General features: G+C 41.3%; 1 protein-coding gene across 6 annotated transcripts in view; it reads right to left on the bottom strand.

Annotated features, from left to right (window-relative positions):
- LOC127377773 (IQ motif and SEC7 domain-containing protein 1) overlaps positions 1-18,688 on the bottom strand; it is an 88,735-nt gene that overhangs the window by 33,577 nt on the left and 36,470 nt on the right. Inside the window, exon 1 of one of the 6 annotated variants that reach the window (XM_051425959.1) lies at positions 10,153-11,004. The exons of 4 other annotated variants lie outside the window; for them this stretch is intronic. In XM_051425959.1, coding sequence (XP_051281919.1) covers positions 10,153-10,229 — 77 coding nt within the window. In that variant the 5' untranslated portion in view covers positions 10,230-11,004. Of the gene's footprint in view, positions 1-7,405; positions 7,828-10,152; positions 11,005-18,688 lie in introns of those variants that run through there. One more of the 6 variants, XM_051425960.1, reaches the window with a different exon arrangement.

Here is an 18,688-nt window from a genome sequence, read left to right on the forward strand (position 1 = left end):
TACAGAGCAGCGGCGTTGGCTCCCCAGTGTACAACAACTCTATGTTACATACTTTCCAAACAAATACGTTTACACATTCATCTATCCTTATTTTCTATTTATCCCTGCAACTAATTATTATTTGATATTGATTATTTGATTATGTTTTAGTAATTTTTTTTGTCAATCAAATGTAAAAAAAATGCACATCAAATTTCCCCAGAGCCCAAGGTGATGTTTTCACATTGCTTGTTATATCCCATTACATTTCTTAAAGCCAAAGGTATTCAATCTACAATGATATAAATCAGAGAAGAGCAGGAAATCTTTACATTTGAGAAGCTGGAAACAGAGAATGTTTGGATTTTTTTCTTGATAAATGACATAAATGATCAAAATTGTTGGTAATTAATTTTCAGTAGCACTACTCTCATGCATGCGCCACACACCTGCAGTGTCTGACAATGTATACAGCTGCTGTCTCCACTACCGAACCTATATGAACCTGCACTTCACAGCCAGAGAGATCACACACACACACACACAGCGTAGAGCCCACCTACCTGCACACATCTGTGTCCGGGTTGGCCCGTACAGCATGAAACAAGATCCGGGCTTTGATGACAAATTGCTACAGCTTTTTACAGAAAGGTAAGGTGACCGTGGTTAGTGGAACACTAGCAAGCTCTGTCAGGCACAGGAGACTGGAAACCTCCATCTGACTGATTTACTCTCCACTCATCAGCACATTCCCCTAAAACGTCAATGAAAAGAGGAGGCTCTCCTCACACAGAGCACCCTCCCCCTGCCTTACTTATCAGCCTCACTCAGCTGTGTCTCTCATAGACTCACTCTTTCTTTGAATCTCTCTCTTTCTTTCATTAGTTTATCTCTCGCTCTCTCTTTCCACCATCAGCTGTCCTATCGATCTCACCCCCCCGAAATATGTCTCTACCCTCGTCTGTGGTCATTTATTTAGCTGCTGGTTCAGTGGGGACATGTCCGGAGCCTGTGTGTTGCAGCTCTGCAAGGTCACTGATTGTTTTTTGTTTTTTTCCCTCCTCTTCAGGACACATGGTGTTGCTGAAGGGGAAATCTGAGCTCTCAACCAGAACACATCCTCAGACAGTCTGAGTAAAAGCCAAAATATAGTTAGATAACAGGTCATCTCTTTATATATGAAGGGAAATCACAACATAATTCACATTCACACACAACACTGTTTAAAAAAATAGGGTTTGAGTTTTATTTTTACTGCGCATATTCTTCTTTTTCAAAAGTGTGGGAGTACAGGATGTGACTGTGGCACCGTATACTGTGGGAGCTGATACTGTATCTGTAAGTAACACCGTCTAAGATTGCCATCCTGCAAACATCTCCCTCTCCACGTTTCCTCTGCTGTTGTGTCCTGCTCAGACCTGTTTTGTCCAGTTGGCCATAGCGGAAGAAAATATCTTAATACAGAGCAAAGAGTATAGATTTTCAGTAATGAGCACACATTTCGTGTTGTTGCTTCCTAGCTAAAAATAAAACTGGCCAGATACTTTTTCTTTTTTGTTGCTCTACATATTTTCAATAGAAATCATAGGTTTGTGAGTCATTCTACTAAAAAATAATGCTTTTGCTTCCCGGTAAAATCATTATTATATCAGAACTGTTGAGTAAACCTTGGCAGTTAATCTCTGTAGCATCTATCTGGGAGAAAAGCCAGAGAAACAGGCTACAAGGCTGCAGCAGCCTCCGTGGGACTCCAGACAAGGCAAGAGCCCCCATCTGCCTTAATTTGTCCTCTCTCCACTCACCAATGGCTCACAGTTGAAGTAAGAATTGCTCATTTATTTGACTTAAAATATCTCCCATTGTTTAATTACTCAGCTCTCTGCCCTTGAGTTACTCACAGCAGAATGCCTGAATCAATTGAATGTGTGAGCATTAACAGGGAGACAACTTTGATGGTTAACTTTGTCTGTTTCTTTAAAAAAAAAAATGCAGTCAAAGCCATGGACTATCCAAGCAGTGGGAGGGAGATTAACATAAAACCATTATCAAGTGGTCACATGAGGATTTTCTCAGGCCATGATCTCTGTCCTGAAGTCTCTCTACCAACAGATGGTGCTAGTGTACAGTCAACACTATACTGAGACTGATGTAGGGTTTAGGGATATATGACTGATCAAAAGACTCCCACTCGTCTTTATCAAGAGGGGCAAGGAACAAGTTGATGTAAAGTAGAGCAGCAGTGGGAGGGGTTACTGTTTTCAAAAGGGAGAAAATGTGCATGGAGAAAGGATTTAGAGCTAGGGCTACAGATAGTGAGGGAGAAGAACTTTATTCTATAGTTCCCGAGGGAGCTCATTTAAGCTGCAGGCAGACATGTTCGGATCTGTATGAGGAGACAGGTTTGATCTCTTAGATTAATTTGTCACTTGCCTTGAGTAGCCCTTATTTTGAAAGGAACTGTCTCCAGTCTGGGTAAAAAGCCCTGACACCTACAGCTGAAATAATAATAATATTATAATAAGTATTAGTGATAGTTATAAATAATTCAACTCATGTGCACCACCGATTCATTGTCTGTGGTCAGATTAATTGCAGTCAAAAGAAAATAAATCAATACAGGGCGACAACATCTGTATGAAATGAATGAACCTTGGCGAATGATGTCACAGAGAAGTCATGTGACTATGGGAACCTGAGTGATACACACATTAGATGTGTCTCTGTGGACGGTGCCTCATAGATTGAAAGCAGGATTTATCGCAATTGCATGCACGTGCACAGATCTCTTAGGCCAGTTGTCAAGGCAACAGCTTAGGCATACAGAAAAAAAAAAGCACTGTCCGTATTGTTAGAAGATATAGATGTCTATGTACGTGCAAAAACACAGGGCTGCATTTACTCACAGCTCAAAGCAATTAGTCCAACCAGGATAAACATTTAACTTTAATGACTGTTTACCAGCCACAGTCCCAGCCTCCCTGACGGCATGGTTATTTCACTCTCCTGCAGGGACATGTGCTATTTCACAAGTCATGGGCTCATGCAACAATTGAGTTCATTATCAAATATTGATGAAATGTTTTAAATTCTGCTGATAATCAGCCTTTGATAATAGAGCCACAGAGTATACAAACGATGTATATCCCCTCTCCCACCTGTGCTACAAATGATTCATGTGTTTATGATATTAGCATCAAGAATCTTCTTGGACAATGAAGTTCTATTGTTTAGTGTTCTGCCAAGAGCAGTATTTTATCCATGTATTCACATATTCATTGCAACCGGAGACGGGGCTAAAAGCCCCCAAAGGGACCACTCTGTTTTATAGAGTAAATGCGCTGTCGTGCCATTATCAACTCCCCCGATCCCCTGACCCTACCCTACCTCGCTCATTTCTGACATAAATCAAAACACACTCTGGATAATGAGGGTCTGCTTTGTCACAGTAAAGAGTTGGTGGATTAGCGGCAATTACCATCCTGAGCTGTGTAGACTCAGCTAGTTCACAGCTGAGCATGAGCTCCCTGTACCTACAGTGGTGCAGGTAAAGGACAGTGTACACACAAATTCCTATTCACAGCAAAAAGATGGATTAGGGTAAAGATCTGAAGACCATGCATGCCAGCCTTCAGATTCTGCAGCAGAAACACTAAATTGGGTGGTAATTGCAATAATGAGCTGTTCTTTTTCACTCTCTGTCTGCATGTGCATACATATTTGCATGTGAATCAATCAATAAAATATTGCACGCAAACGGAAATTTGTATATATGCATCTGTGCATGTGCAGGAGTGTGCACATGGCCTAAAGACCACAAGGTGCAGAGTGTGTATAGAAGAGCTGCAGTGCAGCAGCATGAGCTCATCACTCTTCTCTTCTCCCCCTCCTCCTTCCCTACCCCCCCCCCATCCCTCCTCACGCTCGCCATTACATAAGTTAATGCAGCACACACCCTCATTATTCTACAGGCAGGCGCTGGAGAAGAAATGCAAAGGAATATGTCATCAAAAGCAGAATAACAGTGAAAAAGCCACAGAAAGAGACAGCGCCTGTGTTTCCCTCTGAGCTTTCATAGTCACCCACTGATCACAAAAAGCAGAGCAGAGCAGAGCAGAAGCAACACGTATTTTGGCCCTGATTTGATCATACATATAACATGTACAAAAAGGAAGACTGGGAGACATTACAAAAACATGACAATTTTTTCTTTATTTGTACTGTTTGCATTTTCCTCATTAGACACCTCAGTAAACACCCTGAACATGAAACAAGCTCTCTCCAAAGGGTGGCATTCTTGAGCATCAGAGTAAACAAACTGGCTTTCTCAGATGATTAGCATTTCAAAAGCTCCACAGCTTAACATGAGCAGTGTAGACACTGCAGCAGAGGCAATGTTCCCAAATATATTCCCCTATAATGTTGCAACCCTCCAGCAGCCGGATAGGAGGTGGAGTGTGACTGCACAGGTATTCTCAAGTCTTTCCCTTTCGGACACACCACATTAGCCCGCTTAATACCGTCACAATCAAATGTCCTTTCAGCAAACAAGGTGGTCAAGCTATTACAGAAAATTGTTATTCTTAAAGGGTAATATAAAAAACTATCCTCCCACACAATACTGATGTCCCTCTGGGAGAGACACGAATGTAAATTATTCAGTGGTGTGGACACTGACTGCAACTTAAGCATAGAACAGTAAAAGCCTTTGCATATAAAGTGCTTTAGATGTCAAGTAAACCAAAGCACAAACAAACCATTTTTTCTGGACATAGACACAGATAGAAACCAAAAAAAAACCAAAAAAACAAAACATCCTTAATGATGCAACCCACTGTGCAACCTGGTCCATGGCAATAGCCTGAGGACAAAGATTATTGCAGTGTAAACCTATTTTCCACTGGATAGGCATTTGGACAAGCATGAGTACAAAAATAAAATGTACAAACAGGTGAGCGGAAATATGCTGAATCAACTATGAACACCTACATCTGGGTTTGACTGTGACTGTAGTCCACTAAATGAATACTATAATTACAAAAGGAACATTACTATGAATTTAATCTAAAACAGCACCGAATCTACAAGGCAAGAAAACCAGTTGACTTCTCTGTTATGGCTGACTGCAAATTGAAACCACCATAACAACATCTTCACATCTCCATTATACTGACATTTCTGACCAGAATACAGCTTCCATCCTAGACACGTCTAAGCTTTTCCACCCCAGGGAGTATTTTTTCACTCACCACAGTGGAACTTGCAAGCTCGCTTTGGCAGGTTGCTACTTTTCCATTACAAGCAGTTCTTCTCAACCCTCCCCTGAAAAAAAGTCCTCACTTGTCATAAAGCCAGTGTACCAAAGCAGGGGACCTACAAAGGGGTCAGTGCCTGCTCTCATTTGATCTACAAGCAGCATGTTGAATCACCTACTCTCCAGCGCCACAAGCCAACACCGATTTGTGCTAATGTCCCCAGAGTTAAGTCCTGTTAGAGCCATTTACCTATTATGAAGAAGTGTAGCTCTGTTGGGAGATGTTTAACACCCCAGTTCTTTCAGATGAGAATCTGCAGAATTTCCTCCTCTATTCCGTCCCATGGATATTCACTATGGGACAAGGAGGCAAGTTCCAGATCCACACACATTAAATAAGTAATGCTCTTGTCGTACTCTGACACAGAACCACAGTCAGATCAGATGTACCATGCTGTCTACGGTTTCACAGCTACAGGTTGTCCTGTCTCTATCATGAATCGGCACATTACTTTAACCTCTCAGACATTTAGCAGGTTAGCATTAGCATGCAGGATGTTAACTTCCATTTGCTCAAAAGATTTGTTTTGGTTTTTTGTTCTCTTTCCATCGAGGAAAGTAGGAAGGGAGGGGGATGTTGAAGGACAAATTGTGAATGGAGGGCTGATAGAAGTGCTGGATGAATAAGGAGGAGGACTTATTTCGGGTAGTGATTGCCTCGAACCTGCCCAGTGGTCAAAAAGTAGCCCAGTTTTTAATTTTCATTTAGAAACGGGTGTTTTCACTCACCTCTGGTCTTCTGTTTTGTTTTGGTATAATTAGGCAAACTCAAAACCACACTTAAGAAAAATATTTTAGTCATTAAATAAATAATGTAATGTTATGCCTTGACAAGTCTTTTACCACAGAGCTGTGACAGAATAATAATTGGAATAGGAAAAAAAAAAGGTTTGAACTTAGCTGTAATAAACTGAAATGACATTTGGTTTATACGGTTATCAGCTATCAGTCATTGTGTGTCAAGCCGAGCCTATTGAACTCATTGCCCTGTCAGTCTCAATTATACTAATCAGATGAGAGGGGGGTGGCCGATTTACTGGAATAAAAACCTAACATGGAAACCTGCCCAAAACAATTTTTACCCGCCTAATTAAATAAACAGTTGCCAAATCTGGCAACACTGACGGGATCGGTATTAAGGTATCAGAAATGTGTATAGGGAGAGAAATAGTCAGATCGATGATAATATCACTTGTTTATGTTTCCTTTATGTTGAATGAATATTGTCTAATTTATTGTTATTAGATTAGTAGCTATATTGGTTCATACATGTTTCTTTATGTAAGAATATTGTATGTTCAGTGGTATGCAAAGTATATACAGCATGTTTGAGTGGATGATATATTCCTCACCAGTAAGAAGAAATTAAAATCTGATCCAAGAAAAAACAAACAAAAAAACAAATAACAACTAACAAACGCAAAAACAACAGCAACAATATTAAAAAGAGCATTTTAGAGAAGAAAAATAGGAGACAGATTATATGTCAAAATGTCAACATTGTGTGCTACAGTAGAAAACCAATTAAGTAGCCCTGCAGACTACATGATTATAATCACAGGTTGAATGTAACAGAAAAGTACAAAAGAAGACACAAAAGAAGTCAATTAATTACATAATTCTATCACTATGGCGGAAGAAAGGAAGTCTTTTTTTATGTAATACAGAATAATGATAATCTTTGTGCTGGTTTCTTTTCATTCAGAGAGAGATTTGAATACTGTATGTCAGAGGACATCCCTGCTGTACACTTCTTTGGTAAGACAAAGTAAACTGATAATAAGGCTTAAAGAGATAAAAAAAAGGAATGGACAGATTATTCTTAAGTCCTTTCAAAGACATGTCCCTGATAAAGTAGACTGCCCTGAAAGACCTTGAAAATGTCTTTACTGTTCTCTGCCTCTCTGCCTTTTTTTAGCTGTGTGCCAGTGATAATATATTTCCATGGTTCTGGAAAGGAAACCACCAAGCTTGAGCATATAGACAGGAATGTTATTTGATCAGTCAGACGTCAGAAATATCTGCACAGACTGCTGCGGTCAGTCGGAAAGACAACCACCACTTATACTGCAGGCCACTGCCATCCAGACTGGTCCGTGCCAGATGGTCTCCTACCTTATAGTTCGACTGGAAATGCAGTACTTCCACATCGCATTCCATATAGCAGTGACATCACCAGAGGCATCAGACATGCCCGAAAAAAATGTGCATGGCACTTGAGAGGAAGTTTAAACAAAGTTTCAAAAAACACAAAACTGCAGCAACTCCCCCCTAAAAGAGCCACAAAAAGTACAGTCTGTGCTCACTCCCTTCTCGGCCACAAATTACACCCCACATCCTTCACTTTCCATTGAAAACCCACAGAGAAAATTCATTCTTTCGCTGCTAAAGTTACTTCGTCTGTGCCTTTTCGAAGTTCTCCCAGCTATGTTGGGCTCAGAGTTGCTGCTCTAGCAAGCTGCCTGATGACCAAGTAAGGTAAAGGCCCAGTACATATAGCAGAAGAAAATCATCCCTCTTCTTAACAAAAGCTCTCCACCCACAATGAAACACACACCAGTCCCAATTCTCTTCCCTGCAGACACCCCTTCCTTTTTGTTCCTTTTTGTGTCGTCCAATGCAATCTTTCACTCATCTGGTGCTCCCCAATGGTGATGGGCAGGGCCTATGTTGTGTGTTTGATGTGCGCTTGTGTTTATGTGGTCTTGACTCTAAGAGAGAGAGACAGAGAAACAGAGTGATAGACATAGATGGAGAGATAGAAAGAGCCTGAGAGAGCTTTCAGTCCCTGTGTGTATGGTAATAGTTGGGCCTGTGTCCAACAATCACACTGCTCTCAATGGGAAGGCCACGCAGGAGGGAGGGTGAACCCCAGTTCAGCAGCTGGGAGAGGCTGTTTTGAGTTACTACACTAACCTTGCTTTAACAACACAGTCTCAGTCCTAGGCTACAATCTGACTATGTTACACTGAAGGCCAAGCAATGTAATGAGTTACGCCCAATGACCAGGATATTCCAGTAACTCTGCAGGATTAGACACATAATGACTTATTCACAGTGTGTGGAAAAAAATGAACAATCAGCCTAAATAAAAGCCCACTGAGTCACTGACTGAGATCAACCATTAGTAGCAGTTAGCAAAAGATTTAATTAATTTTCAAGAACTAAGCAGACCACACATCCATGAAAGTCTGATTTTAAAAAATGTTGTGCATAACACTATAAACTAAAAAATCTAACTAAAAAGATAATCATAATCCCATAGGTATTTGGTATTGAGGAAGCTCCTACAGCTGGGGGGGGGGGGGGTGTTCCCTGAAGCCTACGTTCAAAGAAGAGTTGCCAGCTAAATAGGTGATGCATTATTAATGAATCATGGACATACTGTATCCTCACCTTCAGAATACTAATGCTTGTGACAAACTATGTGTTTATATATGTGTGAATGCATTAGCATATAGAGAGATATGACAGAAGGCAGGTGCCCTGAATTTCACAGATACTGGATCAGTGTTTTCACACCGCACCTCGCTTCTGATTCAGACATCAAACATCTACACGACGGGATGCCCATGAAGGAAACCTCTTCAAACACAGTCGTGTTATTTCTTATTGGTGTAGCAGGGAGAAACTGGACCAAAAATATTGTTCTGTTTAACTATAAAACCTGGGATCTAAATTATCTTAAATACGAGTAAAGTAACAATTCTGAGCAACTGCAGTCATTTGAAGCTGAAATTGCAGCTCGAAATACAACATGTGAGATTACAGAACATCAAACACAAGACCACCCAAACATTAAAGGCACCTTTATCATTATGGAAAATCTGTTCATGTCTGTCTTTTTCTTTACATTTTCAACAGATAGTGGATGTGTTGTGCAAACAAGCTCAATGTGCATCTCAGTTTTAATGAGCTGGAGTGTATGTATAGCATTTTAGAGCATCAGATATCTGTGTCGTGATAGGCATTAAAAGACATGAGAGGGTGTTTTTAACGGTCTCAACACAGCAGCAGGGGGATGGGGGTGAGTAATTTAGTGTGAGTGAGGAGTGTGCACCTTTTTAACATACCTGGAAGCTGTGAAAAACATCAGCGGTAAAACCTCTAATATGTATGTATGTTTAAAGAAATAGGAAACCCTGATAATCAAGCTGTTATACATCTTGCATCCTGTGATTCACTGCAGTGATTTACAGTTTGAAGTGTCACCAAAAGACACTGAATCAACTCTGATGACATTATTGGTATGTTGTGGTGAAAGAAGAATAAATCCAAAAGCACATTACAGGTTCATAAAAAATGGATTTCTCTCCCAACCTTGATGCAAGCTGCAAAGCTAGACTCAGTAACCAGGGGTAGATGATGCAGTAGGTGAAAGGTGAATGAGGAAAGGTCCCAGTGGGACAGGAATGAATTCATTCAGCCAGAGCCAGCTCATCTCTGTCTTTTTAGCAGTGCCAACGCTAAACAGACAACCAACACAAATAAGATCATTCTAAGTGCCAAGTTACTTAACCAAGTGCTTCAACAAAATAACAGCCGTAACCTGGTTCGCTCTGAGGAATCGATAATGGTTCAGCCAGCTTGCACGCCCCTGAGTAATGTCTCCCTCAGTCAGCCAGTATGTCAGCGTGCAGGGCTGAGCACCACAACAGTTTCTCTATCAATCAGCCATGCTAGAGTCTGTTTTAAAACATATTGATTTGCTTAATGTTGGGAGTACTTTAACACAGGCAACAACATCAACAACCTGACAGCACTCTCTAATAATTTTCAGATGTCCAAAACAGAGTGCAATAAGTATAAAAAATAATCTAAACGAAAACATGACTGCACAAAGCAGCCATTTTTAAACATACCTCTTATAAAAGTTGTTGTGTGGGTGCAAACACAGGACATGCCAGTAATCCAGGCAAAACGCTTTGAACTTCCACATCCTCAGTTCAGACAATCAACAGGGCAGAATAGCAGTGGGATCCAACAAGATTAAAAGGCACCATGGCACCACAAGCACAGGACCCTGCTCATTTCTTCAGCCAGTGAATCCCATTGCATGGACGTCGGATCTGTTCTCCTCTGGAGCTCCAGCCTCGCCACTGCCACTGGATGACAGCCTGAGTGGTTTTAACCCGCCCAGAACAACCACATCACTCCTGGACCTGTCTCAGTCATTACCAACCCAAAAAGCCAGGCTTTTTAGGAACCCTGTATAGGATGGATTTGGACCCAGTATTACTGCTCGGGATCCACCTCCCGAAATAAGCTCTATTTGGGCTGCTTCGGTTCCTTTTTAGCTCCTATCCAGGTCAGTCAGTCTGTCCTCTGTGCCGGTCCCTAAACACAGTGCGTCAGCCCAGGATCCTCTGAGACATCATGGCTACAGCCGAAGCTCTGCATCGCTCCAGCAGACACAGGTACTGGTATGTGTAGGAGCGCAGAGGAGGAATCCTCCAAAACTCACTCATCCTTGTTTGAACAGGCACAGACGCAACAAGGATTATCAATGGTCTCCACTTCTGTCTCCTCTTCTGCTGCCAGAACAAACTTTCTAATGAAGCGAGAGGTTGGGTCTTTACTCTCACTCGCAGCGCAGCTCTTTCTTCAGCCTACAACACCATCCTTCTCCTCATTTTCTCCCTCCTCCAGTGAAATTCTGAACCTTCTCCTCCTCTGTCCCCTTCTCCTGATCCTCTCCCTCTTACACTCTCTGTCTCCCTCTGCCTCTTACAGCTGCTGCCATCCACACAGGACCTCCCAGAAATGTGCCGATTCTGGTTGCTGGGCAACACTACCGTACTACTGAAGCTTCAAATGGAAGCCTAGCAGAGCAGCCTGTGATTGGCCGGCGTTTCAGTGGGGAGGGGCTGCTGCAATATTGTATGACCACATGAGTTTATACACATGCTTTGTTCAAATAAATATGAGCTTCAAGTGCACTCGTGTTTTGTCAGGCTCTTGTAAAGGAAAAGAAATGTTGTATTATTTGACTCATCAAGGTCATAAAAGCATTACAGAAAACACAATTGCTGGTAGATTTCTTGAGCAAATGCTCAGTTATGGTTAATAGAGTAATTCATGAACTGAGTTAAGCTGTAAGTCTGAGATATGAATGGTGCAATGGCAGAAAGAATCTGGTGAAATTGAATTTCCAATATGTTAAACCTCGTCAAAGAAGTGTGTGTCATTAAACAAATGTGCTGCAGTGCTTATAGGAGAGCTATAAGACTTACGACACATAAAACATTGCTTTTTTTTTTCTTGCCAAAGGGGGTTTTGCATTTGAACACAACCACAGTGCTGTTCTTTCTCTGCCTGAGATGCAGTGCCACACTGCAGTGCCACCCAGTCCCAGCAGTCATGGGAAAGGGGTGTGGAAGGGCCTCTCATCATTATTCAGCCACTGTCAGTGTCCACGCACACACACGCGCACACACACACACACACACACACACACACACACACACACACACACACACACACACACACACACACACACACACACACACACACACACACAAACACTGGAAATACCACATATTTAGACAAGTAGAGTTGTATATACAAACACAAACACACAAATATGCAAACATGCATTATGTGTGTGCATATTTACATATTAACACACTAATTGGTATAGTTAGATCTGTTTCGTCTGACAAGTCATCTCCACATGACTCTTTTCACACACCTCCTGGCACAATATAGGTTTCTTCTGTTTTCCCAAGCCAATATATAGAAAGGCCAGAGCAGCACAAAGGCTATACTGAGAGTCTGTGTGAACAGCAGGGATACTAAGGAATTCATTAATCTACCATTCATCAGCCTTTTGTCACAACTCAGGCCTCCTGATTTACACACATCTCACAGAAAATGACCACACACTGACAGAGCCTTTTATCTGTGCTCTTCATCTCAATTTGCCTTGATAAAAGATGGTTTTCAGCGAATTGAAATTTCACGTTTTCTCTACATAACAAGTGTGGTTATCTTCTGTAAATTTCTGTACTCTGAATTTCAGTGGTTACATGTCATTTCTGGGGAAGTAAAGACAGTTTAGAGCTTTTTTAGAGCTGATTATCAGATAATATTTAGAGATAGAGGCTAATACTGGGGATAAAACCCACCCAACTACAGCTGAGGCCGTAGTTAAAAGGTAAGTGACTGCACTTAAAAAAAAATTCTCACTGTTTCCAAAAGCACATTATGGCTGTTCGTGATGATTTACTCATGTGGGTCATACCAGATGGAGAACCCTTTTAGTTTGTAATGTGAAGTTGCCTTCAGTGGGAAGTGTGGGTGGAAACCCCACTGTTTCTGTGAGCAGAACATACTAGAGTCTGTCAAAGGCAAAAAAGAGCAATTATTGCAGCACTAACTGGCACAAAACACAGATGGCTTTGATTCAAGCACACATGACAGGCTATTATTTGTTTTTGTCGGATGGAGAGCTTAGTATGTGTGTTTACAAGCACAACGGGATATGATTTAATAAGAAAATGGATAGATTGCTCAACATGGTATGCACTGGCATGTCCATATGTGTGGTGAAGTGGTCTGTGTGTGTGTGTGTGTGTGTGTGTGTGTGTGTGTGTGTCTGCTTAAACGTTTTGTTGGCTGTGAGTTAACATATAGGCCTTCAGCATATGTCAGTGTTTGACAGGGGTGCGGTGTATCCAGTGACAGATTACTACCATTTTTTAAACATGTAAGCGTGGAAAGCGACAGGAAATATGTGAGGAAGGAGGCTAACATGAAACAAACGTGCTTGACCAATTTGTTAAGTGTCTCAGACTGCAAGGCAACCAGGACTTGCCAAGTCACCTTTAATTTAGATTCAATTCAATTCAATTCAATTGTATTTTTATAGTGCCAAATCACAACAGAAGTTATCTCACATACTTTTCCAATTGAGCAGATCTAGACTACTCCTTATGAATTCTCTTTTCCACCTGTGATGTCAGTATTAACCTTGAAAACCAATGTCAGTGCGTGTCTGCAGAGGTCAGATTCAAGGTTGATTATGAAATGGGTCACATAAAGCTAACAAAAGCATGTGTTTATATGTCAATATTTGTGCAAAAAGTATGGTACGAATGAAAAAATATGGCGGATATTTCCTTCCTTCCTGACTAAAATCATTTTACTGCAGGTGGATCAATATGAAGCTCCACTGTTTCAGAGATCAAAAGGCTATAAAAGACAGACAATCATATCTACTCAGTAATCAATCTAAATGAATGACCTCATGTGAAAAGCCTTGTGACAAGCTCTTATTCTCTCCACATTGCTCCTGGTGCATCATACTGTAGTACACTGATGTGGGCTGATATTAAGCATTACACTGCAAGGACCCCTCTTCTCCCTGCCACTGACCCAGTCAATCACTGATAAGCTGCCCTAAAGATTTCACCATGATCTGCTCTGAGCTGGAGATGTGCAGTCAATAAGCCTAGTGCAGAAAATCCTCCGGTCAACAGTATGTGAGAAAGGGTGAAACAGGAAGCTGAATGAAAAGTAGTGGATAGAGTGTCCTGCTCAGCTTGTGCAATACACTGGAGAAACAACACATAAGAGCCTGGAGGAAGGATGTAAAAGATTATACAGACATTAAAGATGATGACAGTTGAGTGGACCTTAAGATCAACTTGTTTGCAGGGTGGCCATCCTACCCACAAAAAAACCTGATTGGACAATAGCCTAAAGCCTAACCCTGAACCTTTGTTCAGATATAATTGAGATATAATCAACATCATAGATGACAGAGTAAGCTGGCACAAGGTAAAAGGTATGTTGAACGAAAAATCCATGATAAAAACATCATGATAACTAGGAGTTATCATATACAGAGGAACCTGAGCTCATATTAATTATCCTTGTGTGTAAAGGACAGCCTGTCTGAAAGGATGTGTTAGAAAAGTTCACCCCCTGGTGGAAGATGGGAGTATCATTTTATGCTTTCAAAGCTTGGGAACCAATGAGCTGATGTGATCGGAGGAATGAGGAGTCTGACAGGCATGCTGATTCACTCAGAGTACATCAACACAATGCATCATGGAAATTCATTTATGTCTTATTTATACCGCATCAGAGAAGCATTCAATAAATGGCAGACCTCAGCTCTCTAGTGGCCAACTTGAACATCCCTACACAAAAACAACATTCATTTTTAGATCATTAAACACAGTTTATGACGACTGCATGGAAAATGCAGTTTAAAACTGAACATGAGAATGATTTACAATGATGATTTATACTGTAAGAACTCTCTGCATATGGGCTTCACTGGTGTTTTCACACAGTTTTGCTTCCTCTTCTATTTGGGATAAAAACAAAATTCCTGCAGTGAGCAGGGAGATACCATTACTGGCTAAGAAGGAGGCACAGAAGCTAGAGAGTGTCTGACTAGCATGTTAGTTATGCTACAGGGCAGATAATAGCATTTCATATCATATCTACAGGGGTGCTCTGGGGAGAGAATCTTTACATGAAAGTTACGGCACAGTTTGCATGAGCACAAGCCCTTGCGTCGCACAGATTCTACAAAACAGCTGTTTAACCCCAGGCCTAAAATTTGCGATAAAGAACATAGGTGGAGAGGAAAAAAGGGACAGAGGAGAAAAGAAGAAGAAGGAAGAGAAACCAGTAAGAGAGAGAGAAAGACACAAGGAGGATGAGCAGGGGAGAGATCCATAATAACTGCAGACACACTCCTACAGCTTTGGCTTTGAATTAAAGCTGAAAGCACAGGCACAGACAAACAGCGAGCTGAGGAAAAAGAGAGCAAAAAAGGGGGGGGAAAAATCCTCTATGGCTGGTTGGAGGTGAATCCCATAGTCTTCAGTCTCTGCCAGTTAACGTGAAGGCCTTTCATAACCTGAGGACGGGCAACAGAACTGATGAGGAGTACTGTCTTCCCTGTCAAAGAGGGTACACTTAGACACATGACCACCAGCCGAGCGCACACATCTAATGCAGCAGGCTGCATTTGAGAAAATGACAACATTTAAGTCTTGTATGAAAGAGAGGAGGTGAATGTTCTTTAATAATCATATAAATGATATGGTTCGTTGAATGATGTGCGCAGGCTTGTAACTGAGCCAATGTGTTAACACATCACTATGATTCAGCGTTTTAAATCCTTGATAGGATTAGCATGTCTTGTGTGAAGTACAAAATGCATGCACAGAAATTCCAGAGTCATGAGAGTAAAAAACCTGTATAGAAAGAACATGTTGTATAAGCATGAGTCAGTCAGTATGCACTCAGTAGAAATGGCTCAAAGCTTTTTTTCAATTATGAAACTGTGAACAGAAAACCATGGAAATAGGAATCAATATGCAAGATGACATGCTCAGTGATATCTTGGTATGGTTGTTATTATATAACATTGTTGCTGATAAACATATCCTCATATCTGTTTTTATTTTTGCCAGAGGAACAAAATGTTCTGGAGATGCATCCTTTTCTGATGCATCCCAACTCTCCTCTGTGCTGTCGCTTCTGATGTTGCCATTGGCAAAGGCAGGGGCTTATTATGGGCTGTTTCAAACCACGGATGCATCAGGACTAGCTACTCCCCTGAGGAAACTGAAACTCACTGAGATGTGCCCCTGAGAGCCCAACAGCTCCCATTGGTTTGGTAATCCTTACACATGGCTAACAGCTCCAGCTGCAAACTCAGCCACTGAAAACTCAGTGCCAGCCCACATGTCCAGCTGCGGACGTTTTAGTGTGCAAATGTCTTTGAGCTGACCGAGCTCAGTCTGAGCCAAGTTTGTGCTATTTTGGAAAAAGCCAAAATGCTACTGCAGCATCGAGTACAGTAGGGTAGAGTTTAGTACAGTACGGCAGTACGCTGCTTGACTGGACATACCGATGGAGCTCTCTTTACATCTGCGCTGTCAAAACACCTCAGTGAAGTGATTTTTGACCCATCTATGATCCATTCACATGTATTCATGATTTATTCTGTTACTGTGTTCAGTTGTGTTGTGTTCTGTTCTGGTCTGTTCTGTCAAAACATTACTGATGGAGCAGGTGAGGAAATCTTAAGGTGTGAATTTCCTGCAATCTGTCAAACCACTAAAAAGAGATCACACAGTTGATCAATATATAAGCTATACAGCCCTTGTATAGTGACTGAAGTAATAATAGCTGCGCTTTAATGGCTATAATCATGTCCACTTTACACAATGAATGTAGTCATTTATTACAGTAGACAGTCATTGTAGCTATCAGACAAGTGTAAAATCAAAGGGTTATTATGAAGGCAGGCCTGTACATACATATAGCATGTATCCCTGCTTTAACTAGTGACTCATGTCCAGCTCTGTAACATTATGCCCCCATTCACTGATGCTATATGAACTGACAGCATGTTCTGTGCCCATGTGCTGGCAATGCATTGTATGGAGTTGTTGTCTAATGCAATAGTGGCATGCATCTTACAGTTGCTTAGGCATATTCAGAGCTATGCTGGCAGTTGTCTTTGTGCACTGTCTCAGTCTGCAGACCCAGCACACTCTGCTGTCAAAGGCTGAAGCTTAAAGTAGAGGAATGTGCTGTCAGTGCCTTACAGCTCTGGTGACGCACTCTATTTTTCATCAGCACTGGCGTCACTTGAACAGGGGCATCGCATTAAGAATCTCTCAGCCAATAATGGGAAATGGGCATTCCTCCTGTAACGGCTTTATGGCATGAATGCCCTCTGAGAATGCATGAAATTATCTCAATGAAGGGTAAAGCCCATTGATGTTTATGAGCCACCTTGTCCATGCAATGTTATATATTCAGCGTGCTGAGCACAGGAAAGCGATTATGAATCCCAGAATATAATCCATGCACAAAGATCAAACCTTCTGTATGTCACAGACAATAGGATTAGCAAGCATTTGGTTTTGATAAAAGACGTGCACGACTCTACTTCAATACTGTACATATCTTTCATGATCTAGAATTACAAATATTAGCATATTGTTAGAAAGATTATTCCTTTTTTTCATGCACAAGCCAGGGTAACAACTACTGAACAACAAAGCTAGGCAGCAATTAGGGTGATTAGTAATCATTTTTGCATCACAATTTTCATTTTCACTGAAAAATACTAAAATCATGATGATATGATATTTGTTGGGGTCTGTACCTAACCAACATTAGTAGCCTCTAGATCCATGTCATTACCCCTCATATAAAAAAACAACTCAGGAGCTGCTGCATTTGATTATTTGTACTATTTTACAAAATACAACATGAGCAGCGTGAACATACAGAAGCCCTCCCTGCTGTGTGGTCCAGCTGTACACTTTCCTGCACCAGTAAACTGTATGACAACCAGTCGTAAATCCTAAATTCTGGCTTAGCACATGACAGCCCATTAACAAACCTGGTTTGATTACTTATTGCCTCAGTTGTTCTTTATTCAACTCGCCTGAGCATGCAGAGTATACATTTTCAGGGTATACATGTTTGTTCGACTGTGCTAAACAAAAAAAATCCACTCATAGTATTCTACCCAAGGCGACCTCTACATCCATTTAGGCCAGAGCAGTGAAGTGTAGTATCCTTAAAGGCCAAGAAAGCCTTTGGCTAAACCCAGGATATCCTCCTCTTGGCCTTCCAATGTTACAGGCACAGCATTAGAATTCCAGAGGGACTGGGGCCTGCCAGCGATGATGAAATGACATTTACAACAGAACAGACTCATCCAGCTCCAGCTCCTCATTAAAGGAGTAGTGGCCAGAAACTGTAAGACTGTAAGATTCTGTTTCGACAGACAGTCAAACCAATACATTACACTGTCAATCTGTGGCACATCCGCTCTGTCCTTAAACAGCAACAGCAAATGTTTCATACAGCCATCGATTTGCACCACACTTTCACCTCCCTGAGCTCTGCCCCTCAGCTTGGTCACATGACTTTCTGTGGTTAAAGCTTTCTTTGGACTAAAGCTGGAAGGAAAGAGATCAACCACTATCTCAGGACCACAGACAGACAAATATGTTCAACTGCCTATTATGCAACAATAAAAGCAGAATTAAGCATGTAATAAAATTATAATTACTGGTACACCAAAGGAACTTGAGAATCTAAGGAATGCATTCATGCATTAATGTGTGCCGCACACATGAAAACAAGACAGAGATTTAAGCTAGTGCATGGCAGGGGCAGATTGCCTGTGAAGGACTCAGTGGAGACCCATGAAGGTCTCATAATCATTAAGATGACTGATCCCCATGTATGGTATTAGATCATGACATGCCAGGGTGATTCAGCTCAACGTTATGCACCAGCTGGTAAGTACATGTGTAAAAAATTCTAGTTTTCACATACATGGTTACAGGGTTGTAAATTAGAGGGTCCAAATTGATGCTACACATACTACAGCAAAGAAAACAA

The sequence above is a fragment of the Dicentrarchus labrax genome, unplaced genomic scaffold (genome assembly GCF_905237075.1).
Source record: "Dicentrarchus labrax unplaced genomic scaffold, dlabrax2021, whole genome shotgun sequence".
Classification (NCBI taxonomy): domain Eukaryota; kingdom Metazoa; phylum Chordata; class Actinopteri; family Moronidae; genus Dicentrarchus; species Dicentrarchus labrax.